The sequence below is a fragment of the Schistocerca gregaria genome, chromosome 1 (genome assembly GCF_023897955.1).
Source record: "Schistocerca gregaria isolate iqSchGreg1 chromosome 1, iqSchGreg1.2, whole genome shotgun sequence".
In the NCBI taxonomy this organism is placed as follows: Eukaryota; Metazoa; Arthropoda; class Insecta; order Orthoptera; family Acrididae; genus Schistocerca; species Schistocerca gregaria.
This window is the reverse complement of record NC_064920.1, coordinates 750,328,619-750,352,090: the sequence shown is the minus strand read 5'-3', so window position 1 is coordinate 750,352,090 and position 23,472 is coordinate 750,328,619. Positions and strand designations below refer to the sequence as shown.

The following is a 23,472-nucleotide window of genomic DNA, read 5'->3' as shown; positions in this document are numbered from 1 at the left end:
TTAATAATGACTAATTACAGTTCACAAAAACGCGTTACGTATGCACTGCACTTCTAGCTCAATGATAAACTAAGAAATACTTAAAAATAATGATAGTGTAAGGCAACAGTAAATCAGTTTTATACAAAGTATTTTAACAATAATTCTATGTAATTACAAAATTTTAGATATGTGACTTTGAATCATCTGAAGTGTTTCTGAAAAATGGTGAATTAGCCAGTTTACGTAGATTATCTCTATCCATTTTTACACCAGTCGCCGCAGAATGGCACACACTGACTGTCAGCCGCCTCTTCAACGCTGGAGTTCGCTTATGACTCTCAGTGCACATCGTGGGACATTTCTACAAAAAATACGTTAATAATACGTCTTAACATTCACATTAAGATGGACAATAAGTCAATTATCACTGTGTAAAACACGTATCTCATAAAAAAGTTATATTTTTACGGTAACGGCTATTTCAATTTCAGATACTGGTGTCGTCCATGCATAAGTACGTTCCAGTTGTGCACATTTTCAAGACAAGCAGTTTGATGAACTTAGAAACCTGTCAGAAAGCGAGCTTCAGCTTCCCAGAAGCAGAATTTATTGCTGTCACTGCTTATCAGGTAAGAGTACACAATAACTACCCGCAGGCTGCCACTGCAATATTATTTAGACTATAAACACGCCAATACCGATGGCGTAGTATTTACAATTTTATCCTAGAAACACTTTCCGTTATGACCCACCTACATTATTCCAGTGTCGCAACACGTCTGTCTACCTAAACCGAATAGTTACGGATTGTTCTGCGAAGGCATCCTGAAAAGTAATACATCTGAATTTTTACGTGAAAACTCTTAATGCTTTTTAAAGAAAACAAACGCTGTTAATATTCTACGCTACTGGCCTTTAAAGTTGCTACACCAAGAAGAACTGCAGAGGATAAAAGGGTATTCATTGGAAAAATATAGTATACTAGAACTGACATGTGATTAAATTTTCACGCAATTTGGGTTCATAGATCCTGAGAAATCAGTACCCAGAACAAGCACCTCTGGCCGTAATAACGGCCTTAATATGCCTGGGCATTGAGTCAAACACAGCTTGGAGGCGTGTACAGGTACAGCTGCCCATACAGCTTCAACACGATACCACTGTTCATCAAAGTAGTGACTGGCGTATTGTGACGAGCCTGTTGCTCGGCCACCACTGACCAGACGTTTTCAGTTGGTGAGAGATATGGAGAATGTGCTGTCCAGGGCAGCAGTCGAACATTTTCTGTACTCAGAAAGGCCCGTACAGGACCTGCAACATGCGGTCGTGCATTATCCTACTGAAATGTAGGGTTTCGCAGAGATCGAATGAAGGGTAGATCCACGGGTCGTAACACATCTGAAATGTAACGTCCACTGTTCAAAGAGCAAGACGTTTAACCAATGGCACCCCATAGCATCACGCCGGGTGATACGCCAGTATGACGATGACGGATACACGCTTCCAGTGTGCGTTCACCGTGCTGTCTCCAAACACGGATGCGACCATCATGATGTTGTAAACAGAACCTGGATTTATCCGAAAAAATGACATTTTGCCATTCGTGCACCCAGGTTCGTTGTTGAGTACACCATATCAGCGCTCCTGTCTGTGATGCAGCGTCAAGGGTAACCGCAGCCATGGTCTCCGAGCTGATAGTCCATGATGCTACAAACGTCGTCGAACTGTTCGTGGAGATGGTTGTTGTCTTGCAAACGTCCCCATACGCTGACGGAGGGATCGAGACGTGGCTGTACGATCCGTTACAGCCATGCGGATAAGATGCCTGTCATCTCGACTGCTAGTGATACGAGGCCGTTGATATCCAGCACGGCGTTCCGTATTACCCTCCTGAACCCACCGATTCCATATTCTGCTAACAGTCTGTGAGCAGCAGATAAGTAATAAATTTGTTATGTCCCTTGTAGTTCTGAAATTTAAATGTTCTGCATTTTATCACCTGTAAAAATAAAAATATTAGAACAAAATAGGAAATACATTTTTCATTAAGTGCGAAAATTTTAGACGTCAGACTTACTCTTGTTATGTGTTCATAATTTTGTTGGCGACAAAATGCAATAGAATACATAAACGTAATTGTAATTAAGTGCTTAGGCGTCATTTACAGTCCGTATGACAATATATGTACCAACAAGGAAAAATTAGAAAATATTATGATTTATAAATAAAATTTTATCTATTTTACTCGAAGAGAGTCAGTTCTTTTCCTGGCACATCTTTGTCCTGCTTTGAAACGGTATTCACAGGACGCTACATAGCTGTATTACATAATATTTTCAGAACCTGTTGGTATAGTGTTGGGCACAAGAATTTGCTGTTTTCCCACCAGTTCAAGCTATCGCTGTTTCTAGTAAAACATGCCTCCGATAAATATTTGTCTAGTTCGATGATAGCAGCACTGTCATGATTTTCTTGGCGTCGAGAAAACACTGCAGACAGCTGTCCATATTTTATCCACAACAGTTAAGGGATATAATTTGTTTGTATCTCAAAGAAACAGATGCTATGCCTTTCGGAGGCCAGGGGCCAATTCCCAACGAAACAACAGCAAATTGTCAGAAAATAGACATAGTAAACTCATTACATATCGTAGCAAACACTATCGCATTCATAACAGAAATGGACATACAAAAGAACCTAGAAACTTTGAATTGTATTAAAAGAACAATGTATAGAACCTTCAGAACTAAAGGAAGAAAGGAAATTCTAACTAAGATATACGAAACGATGTCAAAACAAACAATGACATTTGGAAGTGAATCGTGGACTGCAACAAAAAGGAATGAACAAAGAATAACAATCATTGGAGATGTGATTTATAAGAAGAGTAACTGGGTACTGACATTAGAGAAGAACAAGGAGTAAAAACCTTAAATGAGTAGATTAAGGAATACACGAACAACTGAATGGACATTGTCAAAATAAAGAGAAACAACATACCCAAATTAATAATGAATTATCACCCAGCGAGCACAATGCCCTTTGGAAGACCATGGAAAAGGCGGAAAGATCAATAACTGCTAACAAGAGGGTGTAACAGGAAAATGACTAATACGCACAGACAAAAGGAGAAATATCTAGTAACAGTGATGTAATAAGTTTTTAAGTTACATAAAAAAACCGAGTTCAATATAAGAAGTCTTCAGAAGGCATTACTGTGATTGAGTTAAATAAATAAAAAAAATAAAAACAGTATATACATTCCCTATTATATATGTAAAAATAATTATGTAAATACATACTGTTATTATGATAAAGTACAACATCCACTAAAGCTGAAATCGGATGGAAACGCACTGAGTCAAGGAAGCAGAGTGGCTTTGTAATCCATTCAATGCCATTGGCTAGCGATCGAGATGGACCGACGATCGGGATCGGCAGGCATGCAGGATTGGCCGGTGAGCGGGATCTGCTGGCGCTCAGGATCGCTACGATAGTAGCGTGTGAAAGGGTGGGAATTTGGGTCAGGTGGGAAGCGTGCTCAGATAGACGGAGCCGTTAAGGTAACCACTCGCCTTAAGTAGGAGATCCGGGTTCGAGTCCCTGTCGGCCCAAAATTAATCAGTTCAATACCCAAATGTGGAAAATGTCTTTGAAAACCTATATACAAGCTGTCGTTCCATCTGGCTGAACAACTTCAAAACAACGGCTGCAAATCAAGAGATAGCCTTACACATGACTAGAATAAGAAAAATAAATGAAGTGCTTTCAGGAATTGAATTGAACTGATTATATCGGATGACACTAACTCGGATGCGCACTGTGCATGGAGAAAAATAAAATCTCTGGTCGGTGACTGTGGCGCTCTGAGGCAACCTAACTAGCATCTTCGCAGCAAATGTTCTTCGGGCTCTTGCAATGGAAACTAGACTGACTTCCTGGAGACATCTCTATCGGCTGTAAAATGCATTGAACATCTGGACATTGAATACAATTTCCTTTGTGTCAGTACTGGTTGTGAAAATTTTTCATTCTTTTATACTTTTGTGAAGTTTCTGCCTTCTATTTGCATTCAATGCTATACACAAAATATTGATAAAATAAATTTCTCCAACGTTGATCCACAGCCATGATAAACTTATCGAAATAAGTCATTTGTCCTGGATAGGCTGCTGATGGTTGGCAATAAAATACATTGCTTTATTTCAGTTCCACTACCAGCCGATTTCGACAACTTGTTATCGAATATGACTAAATACTCTAGCAAGAGTGAGTACTACAATGATCGACCATACAGATAAGTGTGTGGCCTCTTCAATAGAGCAAATACACACATCAACAAAGGTTTTGTATCACCCCATCATGACAAAATTCATAGCACAGAAAACAAAACCTGGCTCCGAGGCATGCGAATATAGTGATTGTTAAGGTGTCTAGATCACTAGTAATATATATATATATATATATATATATATATATATATATATATATATATATATATGTGTGTGTGTGTGTGTGTGTGTGTGTGTGTGTGTGTGTGTGTGTAACGACAAAGTCATCTGTCCCCCATGGAGTGGGGGGGGGGGGGGTTAACTACACTCTTGAGCAACGTTAAGACGCTTAAATTTGTCGCGACATACCATCGATGACATCATGTACAAATTGTCCACACTTCATTGGTGGTTCTGCGTAAGTCGCGCACAGCACATGCTCGTTGTCGATATCCAAAAACAGCTCACTTCAATCAACTGGAACAGGCAGGCCACTCTATTTTGGTAACACTAGCATGAAGAAGGAACGCTCCCGCTATTGGCTGCAGAATCTCGTGTCTTAGAACACTGACATTACCCTCAACAACGATGAGATGTATACAGTGGCCGTCTCAGAACATCTCTCCAGCACAACATTTTTGCACATACGAGACACAGAGTTGCGATCGCTCGATATTACCGGGTCGTACTGAAACACGTTTTTGCTACTATCAGGGTGCTAACAGATCTGAGTTTCGTCCGTAAACAACACCCGACGCCAATCCTGGAGCGTCCATTTTGCATGATTTCTTGCCCATCTCTGAGTCCATGAGGTTGTGGTACACAATGTAGTGCTCGCCATGGCCGTCGGGAATGGAAATTCACATCATGCAATCGTCCTCCTAACAGTTCGATACGATACATGGCGTCCTGTTGCCTCTTCGAATACCGAATTCACTTATGGAACACTAAGACCACGGTTCTTTTGACTCAAAAGTCGTAGGTATCGATCATCCTGTGCACCTGTCTAACGTGGACGGCCTTTGCGGTGTAAGTCCTCAAGACTACCTGCCACTTGGTACCGACTCCCTGTCCGCACTAAATCACTTTGACTCAGGCACACATGTCGAGCAACTTGTCAGGTTCACTAGCCTTCTGCGGCTAACGTGATGGTCGCCACTTTTCTTCGTCGCATGGTAGTTATTAACTCTACTGTTTCACCAGACATCTCTAATGCGTTCCTAATGGTGCTTTAACTTCAGCTGAAATGCTACAATCCATTCGAGTTCGACATTCTACCTTAGGTATACCGCTCATGGCAACTGTGTGTATGTTTACAAATAACATCAGGGGTGACTTTCCGATCGGTACGGGAACAGTCACAGTAGCAACAGACGATGCAACACTTTTGTTGATATGTGTACCTACCTTGCACTGCATAACAACATCAAATAGTGTACGCGTCCTGGTGACAGGCACTCACTAATAAAAAGTGATGTTAGTGTATGTATGTATGATAATCAATAAGCAGTAGAAATGGACCAACGAAAGGATGAAATAAAAGATTTTATTTCTAACAACTGACACCCTAGACAGCAAATATACGTAACTTCCTTCAATAGAAATAACTCTATCTGCATACTGGAGTTAAAGTTAACTCATTGCCCATTCTCCATAGAGATTACATTTCTCTGGTTGTCTGTACTTATCAGTCATTCGAGAAGCGAGGCAGAGAGTAATTTGCTTACATTGATATGCGAGATCCATTCTGATAGTGTGCCAGCATTGTAGTCAATGAGTACCCTCCGGTAGAATGACAAGTAGTTTGCTAAACTCAGCTAGTCTCTAACAGGTCATCTGAAATAACATGTTGAGGGGCCACTACCATTTAATTAGGGTGGAAAACATAATTCAGCCATATCAGAATTTCCACCTATATCACATCAACAATGAAGATGGAAACTATATAATTAAAACATCTTCAAAGAAATAGGTAGTTATGATGACTGTGGGCTTCATATATCTCATTATTACTCATAAGGAATTCTTTCTCAGTAATAAGAATGTGTTAAGGTATATAAATTGTTAGAATTCATTAGATAATAATTTAACATGTGGCACCTATCTTACTTATGCTTAATTCAAACCGGAATCTGTAAAAACTTTTGCTTAGATTCCGTAACTCTGTAGCTGTTGCTTTTACAGTCTTTTGAACTACTTCACAGGGCATTTCTTATATTAAAAGCAATAACATTTACTGCGTTGTAAGTCATTCAAAACCGAAGTAAATGAATAAGTTTGGTCCAAAGCCAAAATAAGTTCCCGTTTAATTTAATTTAAATTCTACTCCGCCCAAGGTTTGCATTAACTGTTGAAACTTACCACTACAACTTGAGCTTCAATTAATGCAATTGGTTTTGCAATGTAATTTCTTCCTTATTAATGTAATACACTATCGTAGTAACTATTAAACATACGGTGAAGATGCTTAATTTATTCTAGGCACAAAATTTAACGTTGAACACTGTAGTAACTGCATCTCTTACGACTGCCTGTAGAAATAAACATTAATTCCATCCTCACTTTCTACTTGATAGCTTCAGATCTCCAGCTGTACATTAGCGCACCTCATTAAAAACAATACATAGCTGAAAATAAATCAAAATCCATGTACCGGCACGCCTATGGGGGCTGTAGCGATTACGGAGGTTTGCTCCCACGCTGTGTGATGTCCCATGAGACTTAAGTCCAAGTCTGCGACCTCACGAATTTTTTTGTTAGGTACAGGAGCAGTTAGTCTGACTCTCGTTTGATACTGTACTCGACTGGCATGTAGTACAATCGAAAGTGTAAGCTGTTGGAGATTAAAAGTTACTGACATAAAGACTTCCAGGACTGGGGGTGATCCACCCTCAAACACCTTAAACCTTTTCACCTGACCTTTTTTTTTTTAGACTATATTATCCAGCTGGACAAGACGTCCTGCCAGTGAACGTCATATGTAACTAAATGACGATCATCGTTTTTGCTTGTTATTTACACTATTTGATACCAACACTCAATGGGACAATGTACCATCCTTATTCATTCGATTTATCTCTGGTTGAGGCCAGTGAATGCAAACATTTTTGCTTCTTACGTAGTTGCAAAATACGGTAGACAAACACATTTTTATATTTGTGTCAAACATAGTGGCTCACTGTCATATTTTTTAAATAATCTCTGTCACAGGAAAATTATATCTCGAATTATCACAGGACCGCCTTTTTCTAAAATTTCGGGAGGATTCTCTTGCATTTTTCGGTTTATCGCAACTTAACTCGTTGACATCGTATTTAGATACCCTACTGGCTTTTGTGAAATAAAACTTAATACACATCAGGTAGTGTGACTGTGAGTATGACAGATATCCCAACAGCCGTAGATAATCGAAACACTTTTTACACTGCCATGCCCTTTCACTTCTTTTTCCTCTGCGACTCCGCGTGAGCGCTACAGTCGCAGGTTCGAATCGTGCCTCGGGCGTGGATGTGTGTGATGTCCTTAGGTTAGTTAGGTTTAACTAGTTCGAAGTTCTAGGGGACTAATGACCTCACAAGTTGAGTCCCATAGTGCTCAGAGCCATTTGAACCATTTTTTTCCTGTGCGACTACAGCTTGTCATTTGATGCGATTGGATTTATTTATGGATGGACACGAGCTGTTTTTTGCAATATTTCCGGGAACTTCTTTGAAAATTAAGTAATTTACAAAATCCGCAAATTTTCCAAATTAATTTACTAAGAACTTACCAAGATGAGTCCAATATAACAATGTATCCGCTCTGGCCTGAATACATGCACTCATTCGGTTGGGAAAAGTGTCGTAAACCCGTTGTATCCTCTTCTGAGGTAAGTGGCACACAACTGTTTTAACTGCTCTTTCATTCCTTGGATAATGGCACTGGGGTCGATTTAACGTCCGAGCCTGTTTCATAAATCTTCCATTGAAGACAGATTTTACTGGCCAACGAAGTACCTCAACATCAGTCAGGTATTTCATAGAGACATGTACGATGTGTCTATGAGCATTATCCTGTTGAAAAATGACACCACAACACTGTCGCTTGACAAGTAATTACGTGAAGACACATGATGCTCGTTCTGCCGTCAGAGCTAGCTCAATTCCTGTCAGCCGTAATCTGAAGTCGTGAAGTCGTATCCGATGGCTCACCACGCCATGGCACCGGGAGCAATACCTCTGTCCCCCTCTAAAACAGTGGAAGACTGAGACCTTTCCCCAGGACGCAGCCGGCCGCGGTGGCCGAGCGGTTCTAGGCGCGTCAGTCCGGATTTTCAGTATCTTCTTCACCCCTTTTGCGGGTCTGAGCATCAATTTCATAGAGACATGTACGATGTGTCTATGAGCATTATCCTGTTGAAAAATGACACCACAACACTGTCGCTTGACAAGTAATTACGTGAAGACACATGATGCTCGTTCTGCCGTCAGAGTTAGCTCAATTCCTGTCAGCCGTAATCTGAAGTCGTGAAGTCGTATCCGATGGCTCACCACGCCATGGCACCGGGAGCAATACCTCTGTCCCCCTCTAAAACAGTGGAAGACTGAGACCTTTCCCCAGGACGCAGCAGGCCGCGGTGGCCGAGCGGTTCTAGGCGCGTCAGTCCGGATTTTCAGTATCTTCTTCACCCCTTTTGCGGGTCTGAGCATCAATACTCGGAATTCTGTCAGCAGACCTTTTAATAGACTAGCTTGTTTGCATACGAAGGCTATGAATATTCTCTTTGTGAGTTCATTTATTCTTACACGTAAAATCTGAACAATTGCTCTTATGAATTCATCGTAAGCATTTTTTTTTTCAAGCAGCTTCGACGCTAATGATATCCTACATATCCCTCTGTGCTGTTAACTGTATTTTTGATTTGTCAGTTATAGTATATGAACTCAGAATAGCTGCACCTTCAAGTTTTCGAGAAATACATTGAAATCCTACTCATTTTTACACTATGCGCTAATTCATATTGCAACAAGGGAAAACCTTTTATTGAGCTATCGCTACACAAACAATTACTACGTTCTCGCCACGAGATGTTCGCTGTCAAAAGGGCGAGGATACGATAAGAGGAGAGTGCAAGCGCAAATAGTGAGTTAGTAGCGGCTAACTTCAGCCGCCTTACTGTAGGTGTGGTTCAGTAGGCAAAGTTGGTAATACACAGTGGAGCGTCTGCGCCCTCTGACATTCCAGTATGTTGCAGCGACTTCTGACATGCATGTAACATGCTACTTGCCGACTCGCTTGGAAGGTCACTCCCTTCTTTCTTTAATTTTCATTTCATAATCTCTCTTTGCAATCCGGTGATAGAATTTTTTAGAATGCCCACATAGTGACTCCCTCCAATTTAACTAGTGTGGCAAAATTAGTCACCTCAGTAGAATTCAGAAAAGTTTTCAAATCTTTCACTGCCTTCCTCACTAAAAGTCAAGCGAGATGGCCTGCATTTTAACGTAGGACAGCCTTGTTACTACTGCTCCGAACTGTAACAGTGTTACTTCGCCGCCTCACCGTCACAGTCTCGAAACACCACCAGACACCACTGCATGTCATCAGAACCGTAGGATATCCCAGCTTTCTCCCGCTAATGATACGACACTTGCGGACCAAAGCAGGAACTTTCTGCGTAGTGCAAATACTTCAACCCAACAAGGAGTAACAAGAGACCTGAACGCCTCACTGTCCTTTTCGTAAGTTTTTCACTTTCAAGTATCCACGGAAACACTTTTTAAATATTCGAAGTTGATGAAAAAATTAACTATTCAAATTTATTCCTCACTTCAAATGGAAACTATTTTTAAATATTTCAAGGTCACAAATCAATATGAAAATAACGGTACCGGTAAAACAGAAAACAATGAAACTTAAGTCTGCGTTTCTCAATGCAGTAGATGCGTGTCGATGCTACTGCTGTATGAACGTGCACTTACAAGGACTTCCGTTAACGAAACTTCTCTCTAAGGCATGCGGACAGTCGTTCTTTTAGTAGTAGTTTAACTATGAAACTTCCCGGGGCTAATAACACACTATTTGTCGTTATATTAATGACAGCGATTTATGTTCAAATGTGTGTGAAATCTTTTGGGACTTAACTGCGAAGGTGATCAGTCCCTAATCTTACGCACTACTTAACCTAAATTATCCTAAGGACAAACACACACACTCATGCCCGAGGGAGGACTCGAACCTCCGCCGGGACCAGCCGCACAGTCCACGACTGCAGCGCCTAGACAGCTCGGCTAATCCAGCACAACGACAGCGATTTAAAACCAGTCACTAATAATCTGTATGCAGAGTGTCTTCCGCAGTTTTGAATGAAATTATCCACACTGGCTGTGACATACTTTTTATTAAAAGTCACGACCGGTTTCGCATCAATTGAATACGAATCTTCAGGTGAAAAGACTCTTATTAACAACTCACTGCCTTGTCTGCTTGCCGCTCAACCGCCTTCCTGCTTGTGGCACTGATCTGCTATCCCCTTCATTTTAATTGTAGACTACCGCTATTGGCGCGCTGTTTGTGTACAACTTGACTTGAATGATGGGGAGTAGCACTATGGCAGTTACCTTACGGTGATGTCTTGTTAAAAAGAATCTTTCCCACCTGAAAATGCGTCTTCAGTTGTCGCGAAACCACTCGTGACTTTTAATAAAAGGTATTCTATAGCCATTGCGGATCATTTTTTTTTTTTCAAAATGTGGAAATTTCGCTGCCTTTGGCCCCAGTTTAATATAATATGTTTTCTGTAATGCAGTGGTTAAGTATTTCAAATGGTTCAAATGGCTCTGAGCATTATGGGAGTTAACATCTGAGGTCATCAGTCACCTAGAACTTAGAAGTACATAAACCTAACTAACCTAAGGACATCAGATATTCAGTATTCGAACCTGCGACCGTAGCAGCAGCGCTGTTCCGGACTGAAACGCCTAGAACCGCTCGGCCAGCGCTCCGGCTAGTATTTCAAAATTGTGTTTTCAGAAAGTAAGACCACTCAAAGGACGAAGTCTTTTACTTTGTATTTTATATTACTGATTCTTTACGCAACACAAAGATCAAAAGTTCCTTTCTGACATAACAGTACGCTAGGAACTTACAATGAGTATTACACAAGTACCCAAACTACCGCCTCCAGATAATTCAGTCTTGTATATACTCTTGTTTTGCGGAAATCTTATTGTCATACGTACATTTTGGAGTCAAGTAGTCATTTTACTACATGATGAATACTGATTGTTGCTGAGATACTACTAGCACTGGGGTTGATAATAGAGGTCTATATTCATAACGGCATCCTGCGAAAAGACGAGTATCGTTTCATTACGTTTGTTTTGGTTTGGCGAACAACTTGTGTCAGAAAGCGGCGAAGAATGTACTAAATGACCAAAATTGCCAGCTCGACGCATGCCATGTTAACATGACTAACAGGACAAAATACACCGGTGAGCACGTTCCTTGTTTCTTTCTGAGAAAAGTTTAGTGGCAAAGCAAACAACCGTCGTACTGCTATCTCTCCTTCCCAAGAATTCATCATACGACGTTAAAGCACATAGTCCCGTTTTCTTTTCTTTTTTTTTAAGAAAACCTTGTTGCTCCATTATCTCTGTAGATAAGAAATTTCCTGGTATAATCTATTGGTAAAGTCATTTTTCCTGAGCACAGTTACTTGTCTAAATCTTGGCTCAGATGGCTCTGAGCACTATGGGAATTAACATTTGAGGTCATCAGTCGCCTAGACTTAGAACTACTTAAACCTAACTAACCTAAGGACATCACACACATCCATGTCCGAGGCAGGATTCGAACCTGCGACCGTAGCAGCAGCGCGGTTCCGGACTGAAGCGTCTAGAACCGTTCGGCCACAACGGCCGGTTCTAAATCTTGTCTCAGTCTCTTGATTTGTTTACGAAATATCGAGAGAGTCCAAGATACGTGTTGCATCATGAATGTTAGAGGTTCTCCTTCATAATTCGAAAGCTTTAATTATTATTATTATTATTATTATTATTATTATTATTATTATTATACTCTAAATTAGGAGCAATACTAAATGATTTCAGACTATTATGAAGCCTTATTGAAGACAAAACTGACATCACTGCAACAATATAATTAAACCATAATCAAAATATCCACAGGTGTACTGCCGGTCTATAGTGTCCAACGGGCACAATATTTCGGCGATCAAACATGCCGCCATCATCAGGTGAACTGACGGACTGAGCTCCTGTGAACGTGCCGGCACGGAGATCCGTACGCTATGTCTGCTCAGGGGGAACTGGGTTCGGTCGCGGCGGCGGCCGATTTAAATACCCTCCGCCCGCGGCGCGCTCCTTCCGCCGTCCGCGCCCCGCGCCACGGTCTCGCGGTGGAACAGATCTCGACGGCGTCTGAGATGACGTCGGTGTGATGGGTATTTAAATGGGTATTTAAATCGGCCGCCACCGCGACCGAACCCAGTTCCCCCTGAGCAGCCATAGCGTACGGATCTCCGTGCCGGCACGTTCACAGGAGCTCAGTCCGTCAGTTCACCTGATGATGGCGACATGTTTGATCGCCGAAATATTGTGCCCGTTGGACACTATAGACCGGCAGTACACCCGTGGATATTTTGATTATCAAATACGCCGCGAGAAACTCAAGAATCACAATATAATTAAATCTCCACATACAACATTTGTGATGTACGAATAACATGAGCTGACACGTGTGAAGTGTCGAGAGCGAGGACTGCGTTAATATTTGATAGCGAATGAGGATCTTAGATTAAGTTTTTTTTCAATTGCCTTTACTAGAAATGCGTAAGATAAAGCACGCACTATGATATGAGAGTGTCGTTTGATCAGTCAGTCAGTCACACCGTCAGTCACCGATCCTTGTGTGGATGGCTGTCAACAGCTGGCTTTGAAAGGACAAGGCGGAGTTCTACAGGTCACTGTAAACGCGTCACCCTTCACTCAGGGTAACCAATTAATATCGGTAAAACGCCTATGTTTCCAAAAACTGAAATGAAGTTCTCGCATTAAACTGAGATCATCTCAAAACTATCAGGACTGCTAGCAATCCCCAGACTTTTGTGTCGGTCTGGGTACGGACCGTGTGGTACCAGCACATAAGGCTTCGATGATGGAAAGAGGGGCAGGGGATAGGGGGTAGAGCAGGCAACCTCTGGCCATGGCTCCCTCCGCATTGACCCACAATCACAACCTCTACAGCAGGTCGCCACATTCGCTGACCTTGGAGCAGTATATTGGCGGCTCGATCAGCTCTTTCCCATTCACTTTTTGCATTAGCCTTAGATCGGCTATCACAGCTATGACCAACAGAAATCCATCATGATGTTGACTGGTAGACTGCTGAGATAATGGATTGGGTGTCGCTTCTCTATCGGTAGTCTTTTGATTCAGTGTCACAACAATGGTCCCTCGAGCAACTGCTTTCGTATCGGAAAGCTAATCAGAATTGCTAATGAACTGATGCTCGATGCTCGATAACAATAACATGGCACGTTATTCTGAATCAGAGTTATGCACAGACACATAACTAATTTTGTGTGTTCTTAGGGAAGTGAAATAACCAAATCTACGTTCCTTGTGAATGATGTTGATTGCAACGTCAGGCATTTTTAAGAATACCGGATTATCTATGAGAAGGTTCTATTGCAGTAATATGCAGTCAAATTTTCGCAAATATTAGTCTGGTGTAAAGACTAGATCTCTCCTAAAATAGGAAAATCCAATGTACTGTGTATCGACAAAACATCTTCGTGGCATTTGACTGCATTTTTAAGTCATAAATGGCCCAGCCATTTTATACAAATAACTTGGAGCAAAACTGCATGGCGACAAGAAAATGAACGAATACATATGCCTCGCAGTGAGTACAGGAAATAAGACTTCAGTTCTTTGATAGGACACTGGCAAGCAACAGTTTCTCCATGGAAGACGTTCCTGAGAAAACACTTTATCTCACATACTGCAATACTGCAATTAGGTCGTGGAAATCGTATAAGATTGCACTAACTGTGGATACTGAATGTTTTCAAATGTGAACAAGTATGCTGCTCACCGGTGTCTTTTACTCCTAGGTGGGTATACAGAAATTTTGAAAAATATTCTCTGGTGGACTTTCTAAGGACGAAACCTAATCTATCACAGAAACCAAGCAGCCATTCGTTCTACAATTGGTGACTGGAAAGATAAAAAGAAGTCTGTTTGACTATGCTAAAATGACAGTTAATTCCATCTCTAAAGAGTGAACAAAAATTTAGATGTTCTCAGTGGAATTATGTCTCTGAAGTTAAGACTGTTGTGACTGATTAATGCTGCTCAACTAATATTAGTAATAATGCAAATACAAATACGCTTAGTGTTGAAAAACAAAAAATTACGTTAGTCTTAATAATGTGTAACACATTGGCTGCTACGACTCACCGTGACCAGTGGACAGAGTTCTGTACATCGTATACTCAAATCTTCAAAAGTTCCCGTTCACAGCAACTCGAGGAGGCAGCAAGATTATTTGGATGTTGACTTGGAGTTCTAGTGCGTTCATCCATATTATTACAAACAGTTACGGTTTTAACACCGTGGCGTGAGGAATGAGCGTCATCAAAGACAATAGTGGCAGTGTTTTGCTTGCCGTTAAGATAAGAGCTAGCGACAGAACATCGTCATCTAACGGCCCATTGTCGCCGTTATGTTTCAGGTTACGTTTTACTTCAAGCACAGAACGTGTCCCCCCCAGCAGAAACGGGCCCACGTCAGCACAGATACTTGTGCAATTGGCAAGATATATTGCTTACAGTTCAAGAGTGGAAATGGAAAATGAAACTTTCAAAGTGCCAAATCTGACATTTTTTTCTGTTTGTAGCCTACATAACTGATTTGTATCCAAACTGAGAAGGTATTCTGATGCCATGGAATTATACTGCTCGCCACATCACTACAAAATAATCACTAGAGTCACCCTAGAAAATAAATACTTTATTTACAATATTCTAAGTGCAACACCACGGAACTTATTGCTCCTAAGTGCCAAGAAGAAAGTTTCTCCATACTGATTATTGTAAGGAAGAAAACTGCAACCAGTCACTGTTAATAACACAATTTCTTCATACAAATACCGTCGTTACAGGTTTCCAACCGACAGATTCATTTTCAGACGGCTCTTCAGAATTTATACTACATTTTTCGTTGTTTACATTATCCATTGGCTGTTTTTTGACCAACAGCTAATGAAAACAACAAATGTAATGTAACCCTGAACAACCGTCTGAAGATGAGCCTTTCGATTCGAAAACGGTAACGGTTCTAATTGTGTAAATAAATAGCGTTATTAAGATTGGTTGGTTGGTGTTTTTTCTTTCTTGCGGGAATTTCTTCCAAGTACCATTAATGCTGAGGTGGTAATACAAGTTCAGGAAAACAGCATTATGTTTTTAACTGGGAAGAATTATAGTCAACAAAAACACTGATGATATCTAAATTTTGGATCTCCAATAGGAAGCACACCTTGGCACAAAGATCATACTATCAGTTAACGCACATCTGAAACACTTTCTCCTTGGTTTAGCACCTGGCACAGGGACATGCAATATACTACCGAGAACACAATAGCAGAGAAAACGCGTTTGCAAAATTAGGCTTCGCAACATTCACATACAGGCAGAAAGCGTTTCGTCTGTCGAAGTAACACGTTTTCATTTCTCCTTGTTTCACTAATGATGGCTTTCACCAATTATAGGTGGATCTTACTGAGAGCAGGAGTGAGCAACACTCACATATATCTTCCACTTTAAGTGTGCATTCATTGCGATTCCCTCCCGAGCATTAGTTGACACATGTTTAAGGAAGAACCAGCTTCTGTGTCTTGCAGCAATAAGCTCGTAGTGAAGCGTTTTCTAACTACAAGTGCGACTAAAGGTTAACGATCTGATCCATTAAACCGTCTTATACACTACTGGCCATTAAAATTGCTACAACAAGAAGAAAAGGAAACGATAAACGGGTATTCATTGGACAAATATATTTTACTATAACTGACATGTGATTATATTTTCAAGCGATTTTGGTGCATAGATCCTGAGAAATCAGTACCCAGAACAACCACCTCTAGCCGTAATAACGGCCTTGATACGCCTGAGCATTTAGTCAAACAGAGCTTGGATGGCGTGTACAGGTACAGCAGCCCATGCAGCTTCAACACGACACCACAGTTCATTAAGAGTAGTAACTGGCATATGGTGACGCGCCAGTTGCTCGGCCACCATTGACCACACGTTTTCAATTGGTGAGAGATCTTGAGAATGTGCTGGCCAGGGTAGCAGTCGAACATTTTCTGTATCCAGAAAGGACGGTACAGGACCTGCAACATGCGGTCGTGCATTATCCTGCTGAAACGTAGGGTTTCGCAGGGATCGAATGAATGGTAGCTCCACGGGTCGTAACACATCTGAAATGTAACGTCCACTGTTCAAAGTGCCGTCAATGCGACCAAGAGGTAATCGAGACGTGTAATCGATGGCATCCCATACCATCACGCCGGGTGATACGCCAGTATGGCGATGACGAATACACGCTTCCAATGTGCGTTCACCGCGATGTCGCCAAACACGGATGCGACCATTATGATGCTGTAAACAGAACCTGGATTCATCCGAAACTGCACGAACAGTTCGATGACGTTTTCAGCACCATGGACTACCGCCACAAACTCCTCTTCTCCCCAATTCTATTCAATACCTTCTCATTAGTTATGTGATCTACGCATCTGATCTTCAGCATACTTCTGTAGCACCACATTTAAGAAGCTTCTATTCTCTTCTTGTCTATCTATCGTCCATGTTTCGATTTCATACATGGCTACACTCCATACAAATACTTTCAGAAACGACTTCCTGATACTTAAATCAATACGCGAACTATTGAACTATCAGTCACCAAACCAAGTAGAAGCACAGTGTAAGTTGTTCCGCACTTCCTTGCAAGCGTCGAGCGACGATAATTTCCTGCAGACGACGATCTGAGACTTAAGTCAAATCAGTGCGCTAAATCGTTGCTGTATGTTTACAGCATTTGCGGTCCAATTACTCTTCCTTGGGACAGACCTGATGTCAAGTTCGCTTGTGTTGAATTCGGTTGTGTTGAACATTTGCCAATCGATATAATGTCCTAAGCGCTATGAGCCATACGTTCCTCGAGCCACCACAAGTTTGTGAAGGCATTTCGTATGATCGAGCCTTTATTACAATGTGGTAAATAACAGTGTTCTATTTATGCAACTGCGTGGCAGAACGGTAAGGAATATCAGGGGGAGGTCGAGCAAGGTGTCGGCAAGTAACCTACTGCATTATTAACAGTAACAAGCTAAATATCTTACCACGGCCATAGTTAGCAGTAGCGTATTATGCTGTTATACTGTACTGTTCTTCAAAGAGGTTTTGGATTTCACCAGGAAGGCTACCACAAGATATGCTGAATGGTGACTGTGCCCTGCTATTGCAGATCACCGAAGCAATGACGACAGTGAAAGTAACTTCCGTAACTGAACGAGCGTAACAAAATAGATCGAAGGGAAAAAACTGCAACACCAAATTAATGTTGAATAATGAAATTTCGTGCATGTATTTGTCTAGACAACGTATTTAAGACATTAACAAGCAAGAACACAGGTTAATGTAAGTGCGAGACAAGCCATTGCAATTGTGAAATGCTGGTACACAAGTAACCGGTGTAACCGCCAGACTGCTCAAACGTGCAAATGTGTGTGCACTGTGTTGTACAGGGGCCGGATGTCAGTTTGTGGGATGTAGTTCCATGCCTGTTGCAGTTGGTCGGTCAATACAGGGACGGTTAATGGTGTTTGTGGATGACGCTGTAGTTGTCCGATGAGGTCCCATATGGCTCGATTGGTGGCAGATCTGGTAACATGTCGACACTCTGTAAAAGCATTTTGTGTTAGAACAGTGGTATGTGGGCGAGCGTTATCCTGTTGAAAACCAACACATGGAACGCCGTTCAAATGGCTCTGAGCACTACGGGACTTAACATCTGAGGTCATCACTCCCCTAGAACTTAAAACTACTTAAACCTAACTAACCTAAGGACATCACACACATCCATGCCCGAGGCAGGACTCGAACCTGCAACCGTAGCAGTGGCGGGGTTCCGGACTGAAGCACCTAGAACCGCACGGCCACCGCGGCCGGCAGTGGAACGCCATTCATAAGTGAGAGCACAACAGGTCGAATCATCAGCTTGACGTACAAATTTACAGTGAGAGTGCGTGGGATTCCCACGAGAGTGTTCCTGCTGTCATGCGACATCGCACCGCACACCATAACTCCGGGTGTAGCTCCAGTGCGTCTAGAACGCAGAGAGGATGGTTGCAGGCGCCAAATGGCCTCCTTCTAACCAACACACGACTATCGCTGGCAGCAAGGCAGAACTAGCTTTCATCAGAAAACACAACAGTCTTCCACCCTGCCCTCCAACGAGGTTTCGCTGGACACTACTGAAATCGCAAATGGCAGTGTTTGGGACGCTATAGAGCGTCCAGCTCGGAGCTGTCCTTGAAGTAACCGATTTGTAACAGTCCCTTATGCCATTGTGGCGCCAACTTCTACTCAAATTGCTGCTGCGGATGCAGAACAATGCGAAGGAACCAGTCTTCCTTTTCGGTAGTGCCACATGTCCGTCCGGAGCCCGGTCTTCTTGTGAGACAGTACATACTCGTGACCACCGCTGAGAGCAATCATGTGCAGTGGCCACATTCATGCCAAATCTTTGTGCATTAGCGCAGAAGGAACATCAGCTCTTCGTAGACCTATTTTACGACCTTATTCAATCTCAGAGAGGTGTCGATAATGGCGTCTTCTTCGCCTGAAAGGCATTCTTGACTAACATCAACTCACCACGTCCAATCACAGAGATAACTAAAGCTCATGTCCGATACGGGTTGCATTTAAAGCAAACTTGCATGCTTATGGCGGCGCTATACCACCACTGTTACGCAACTGGAGCGAAATTTTAATAGACATCACATTTCAGGCGAAGAAACCCGCCTACCAACTTCCGTTTATGTTGCACAATTCCTTCTCGGTGTTGCAATTTTTCCGTCAGTTTATCTTGCTTCCAACTGTGAACTTTCTTATTCAATACATGCTCTGCAATTGTCACTGCAAACCATTCGAACACTTACTTACTACACATTCAACCATAAGCTGCTCTTGTTTGGGTCTTGCGACAGAGCGACTCCTTTCACTGAAATTCCGGTACTGTATCTCGCATTTCCTGTTAATATTTGATACAGCTCCGTATTTAACAATCATTCTCCCGTAATGCTTTATTTCAAAATATCGTTCCGCGTAGAGCCCAGACGCACTAGATTTTAACTAACAATCGGGTGGATATGGAGCATGATTCTAGCATTCGTATATACACTACTCGCCATTAAAATTGCTACACTGAGAAGAAATGCATATGATAAATTGGTATTCATTGGACAAATATATTACACTAGAACTGACATGTGATAACATTTTCACGCAATTTGGGTGCATAGATCCTGAGAAATCAGTACCCAGAACAACCACCTCTGGCCGCAATAACGGCCTTGATACGCCTGGGCATTGAGTCAAACAGAGTTTGGATGGCGTGTACAGGTACAGCTGCCCATGCAGCTTCAACACGATACCACAGTTCATGAAGTGACTGGCGTATTGTGACGAGCCAGTTGCTCGGCCACTATTAACCAGACGTTTTCAGTTGGTGAGAGATCTGGAGAATGTGCTGGCCAGGGTAGCAGGCGAACATTTTCTGTATCCAGAAAGATGGTCGTGCATTATTTGTAACACATCTGAAATGTAACGTCCACTGATCAAAGCGCCGTCAATGCGAACAAGAGGTGACCGAGACGTGTAACCAATGGCACTCCTTAGCATCACGCCGGGTTATACACCAGTATGGCGATGACGAATACACGCTTCTAATTTGTATTCACCGCGATGTCGCCAAACACGGATGCGAACATCATGATGCTGTAAACAGAACATCGATTCATCCGAAAAAATGATGTTTTGCCATTCGTGCACCCAGGTTCGTCGTTGAGTACACCATCGCAGGCGATCCTGTCTGTGATGCAGCATCAAGGTTAACCGAAGCCATGGTCTCCGAGCTCATGAACCAGCTGCTGCAACGTCGTCGAACTGTTCGTGCAGATGGTTGTTGTCTTACAAATGTCCCCATCTGTTGACTCAGGGATCGAGACGTGGCTGCACGATCCGTTACAGCCATGCGGATGAGATGCCTGTCATCTCGACTGCTAGTGATACGAGGCCGTTGGCATCCAGCACGGCGTTCCGTATTACTCTCCTGATCCCACCGATTCCATATTCTGCTAACAGTCATTGGATCTCGACCAATGCGAGCAGCAATGTCACGATACAAAAAACCGCAATCGCGATAGGCTACATTCCGACCTTTATCAAAGTCGGAAACGTGATGGTACGCATTTCTCCTCCTTACACGAGGAATCCCAACAACGTTTCACCAGGCAACGCCGGTCAACTGCTGTTTGTGTATGAGAAATCGGTTGGAAACTTTCCTCATGTCTGCACGTTGTAGGTGTCGCCACCGGCGCCAACCTTGTGTGAATGCTCTGAAAAGCTTATAATTTGCGTATCACAGCATCTTCTTCCTGTCGCTTAAATTTCGCGTCTGTAGCATGCCATCTTCGTAGTGTATCAATTTTAATGGCCAGTAGTGTATATCGTCGCCGCTACTGTTATTGCTGACGATATTGTGTTGTGGAAAGAGTAGCTATTTTTAACTATGCTTAATTACAGGGTGGTTATAATTATACTTTCGCTACTTTTCAGTGCCCTTACTAAAAACTAATGATCGTAGGGCAGTGAAACGTTATGGAAACATTGTATGGACACGTGGAAGAGAAATAATGAATGAACCATTGAAACTAACTCATTTTAATTTCCACATGAGAGGGCAACATTTTTTAATTGCGTACCATGTTTAATTTCCAAGTTACTTTGCTCAGTGTGACGACCATCTCTGTCCACGACAGCCTGGAACCGCACTAGAGATACCATTTCACAATTGTTCGCAACACTTTTCGAACTGAGGACTGTGGAATGAAGTTGTCGTGGCCAACTCGTACAATACTTGAAAATAGAACATTGTGCTTTGCACTTTGCATCGTAACCATGGCAACAGTAAATTATTCAACATTTTGTGGCGCAGTTTGCTGTCGGCCTCTCCTAAAAGCAGTTCACGAATCTTCAGTTAATTCGAACTTCAGAATCACGTTCTTCAACCAGTGGCGAAAAGAGGATCTTTACATATTCTTTTAACGTGTCTATACTCGCGAAGAGTAGCAGCATTATTTCTGTTGTTTTGACAAAACAGCTTTACGACTAAAAGCCTGCTCTATCTGCCCAGACCCCCTGTTAACTGTCTGCAACTATAATGCTCACTGATGACTGTTTTTCACCCCCACGTCGCCGTACCAATAACGGCGCCTAGCGGCAAATCATGATACTAACTTTACTAACAGAGCAAATCCTACAACGCAGAATCTGAACTTCATTCCTTTAAAGTTGGGTACCATACGGTAAATAGTTTTCTGTCTTTACTATCTCAAGTAGTGAAAGTGCAATTATAACCACCCTATATTTTGTACCTGTCATGTGACCAAATGACGCTTACAGTATCTCATGATTTTAAATATCTTATACAGTTACAAGTGCATGTTGTTATATGTGCATGCTTGCGTTCGTGAGAGAGAGAGAGAGAGAGAGAGAGAGAGAGAAGCCACGTCTGGGCTCAAATACTCATTTGGTTTATTACCTATTTTCAGAATGACGATTTGGCAGCCCTTAAAATTCGCAACAACCCATTTGCCAAGGCATTTAGAAACAAGCTCACAAGGCGACAGTCTAATGTGGACTTGACTGAGGTATCGTCCGGTAAGTACAACTGCAATATTTAAAAAATCTTACAGCGACTCAACTGTTATATAGTCACGGTGTATGTACAAAATTCGCCACTGATATGTAATCACGGAGGATGTACAAAATTCTCCCGTGGCATATGTTGTTAATGGGGCTATAGTTGGAAGTAACTGCTGTGTTGGGGAATGTCTCCTCCGCTAATTGCTGAGCTTCGTTCCCTCCACATGACATTGCCCAACAGTGCCAGCTGCGCACGTTCTTTCTGCTAGGATATCCTCTAAGGCTTATAGTACCGTCTTGTCTCGGAAAATAATACTTTCCATCAAACAGGCGGCTTTTACAAGGAAATGAATTTTCAAGTGAAGTCTTGCTCACACTGTATATAATCCTCCGCTACCTTAAGGAGATTACTGATAGTCCCTCAGACTTAATTTTTGGTTTTGAGACTATCACTGGTCAAATTACCTGTGCTATTTCCATATGTCATAAATCGCTTTATGTATTTCATTTTCTGAGGGCAGAGGTTGCCTCATATATCGTAAAATGATGGTCATCAAAACAACTACATTAACCATTACTGATTTGTCAAACTATAGTTTTTGTAGTTGTTATTGTCACTGCTTAATATATATGAAGTTTTCTATCAGAATTCAGTATGGTAGGAAGCGTCACAGGCTGTATTGACAGCCTCTACACTGGGTGGCATAGGATAAAGAAAGCTTCGATCTCTGTCCACGCAGTCTGTACACGAGATCACAAAACATTAACAGCAGAATCTGGAGGACCGTGATTAATAGTTGCCCACACACCATACCCCAGACACAACATATCCCAGATATGCCTAATATGGCATGCAGTATTATCTGAAGAGATTAAATTTTGTATCTAAGACACTCTAAAGCACCTTAACTGACATTTGTCCACTACACTACGTGATCAAAAGTATCCGGACACCCCCATAAACATACATTTTTCATATTAGGTGCATTGTGCTGCCAGGTACTCCGTATCACAACCTCAGTAGTCATCAGTAGTCATTAGACATCGTGATAGAGCAGAGTGGGGCGCTCCGCGGAACTCACGGACTTTGAATGTGGTCAGGTGATTGGGAGTCACTTGCGAGATACGTCTGTACGCGAGATTTCCACACTTCTATAGATACATAGGTCCACTGTTCCTGATGCGGTAGTGAAGTGGGAACGTGAAGGGAACACGTACAGC

The 23,472-nt window shown here is 42.0% G+C and overlaps 1 protein-coding gene across 1 annotated transcript in view; it reads left to right on the top strand.

Annotated features, from left to right (window-relative positions):
• The window catches only part of LOC126272700 (T-box transcription factor mls-1-like), a 76,939-nt gene that overhangs the window by 47,882 nt on the left and 5,585 nt on the right, over window positions 1–23,472 (top strand). Inside the window, exons 3-4 of the mRNA XM_049975776.1 lie at window positions 474–611; window positions 22,158–22,266. Of these exons, the coding sequence (XP_049831733.1) occupies window positions 474–611; window positions 22,158–22,266 (247 nt within the window). The remainder of the gene's footprint in view (window positions 1–473; window positions 612–22,157; window positions 22,267–23,472) is intronic.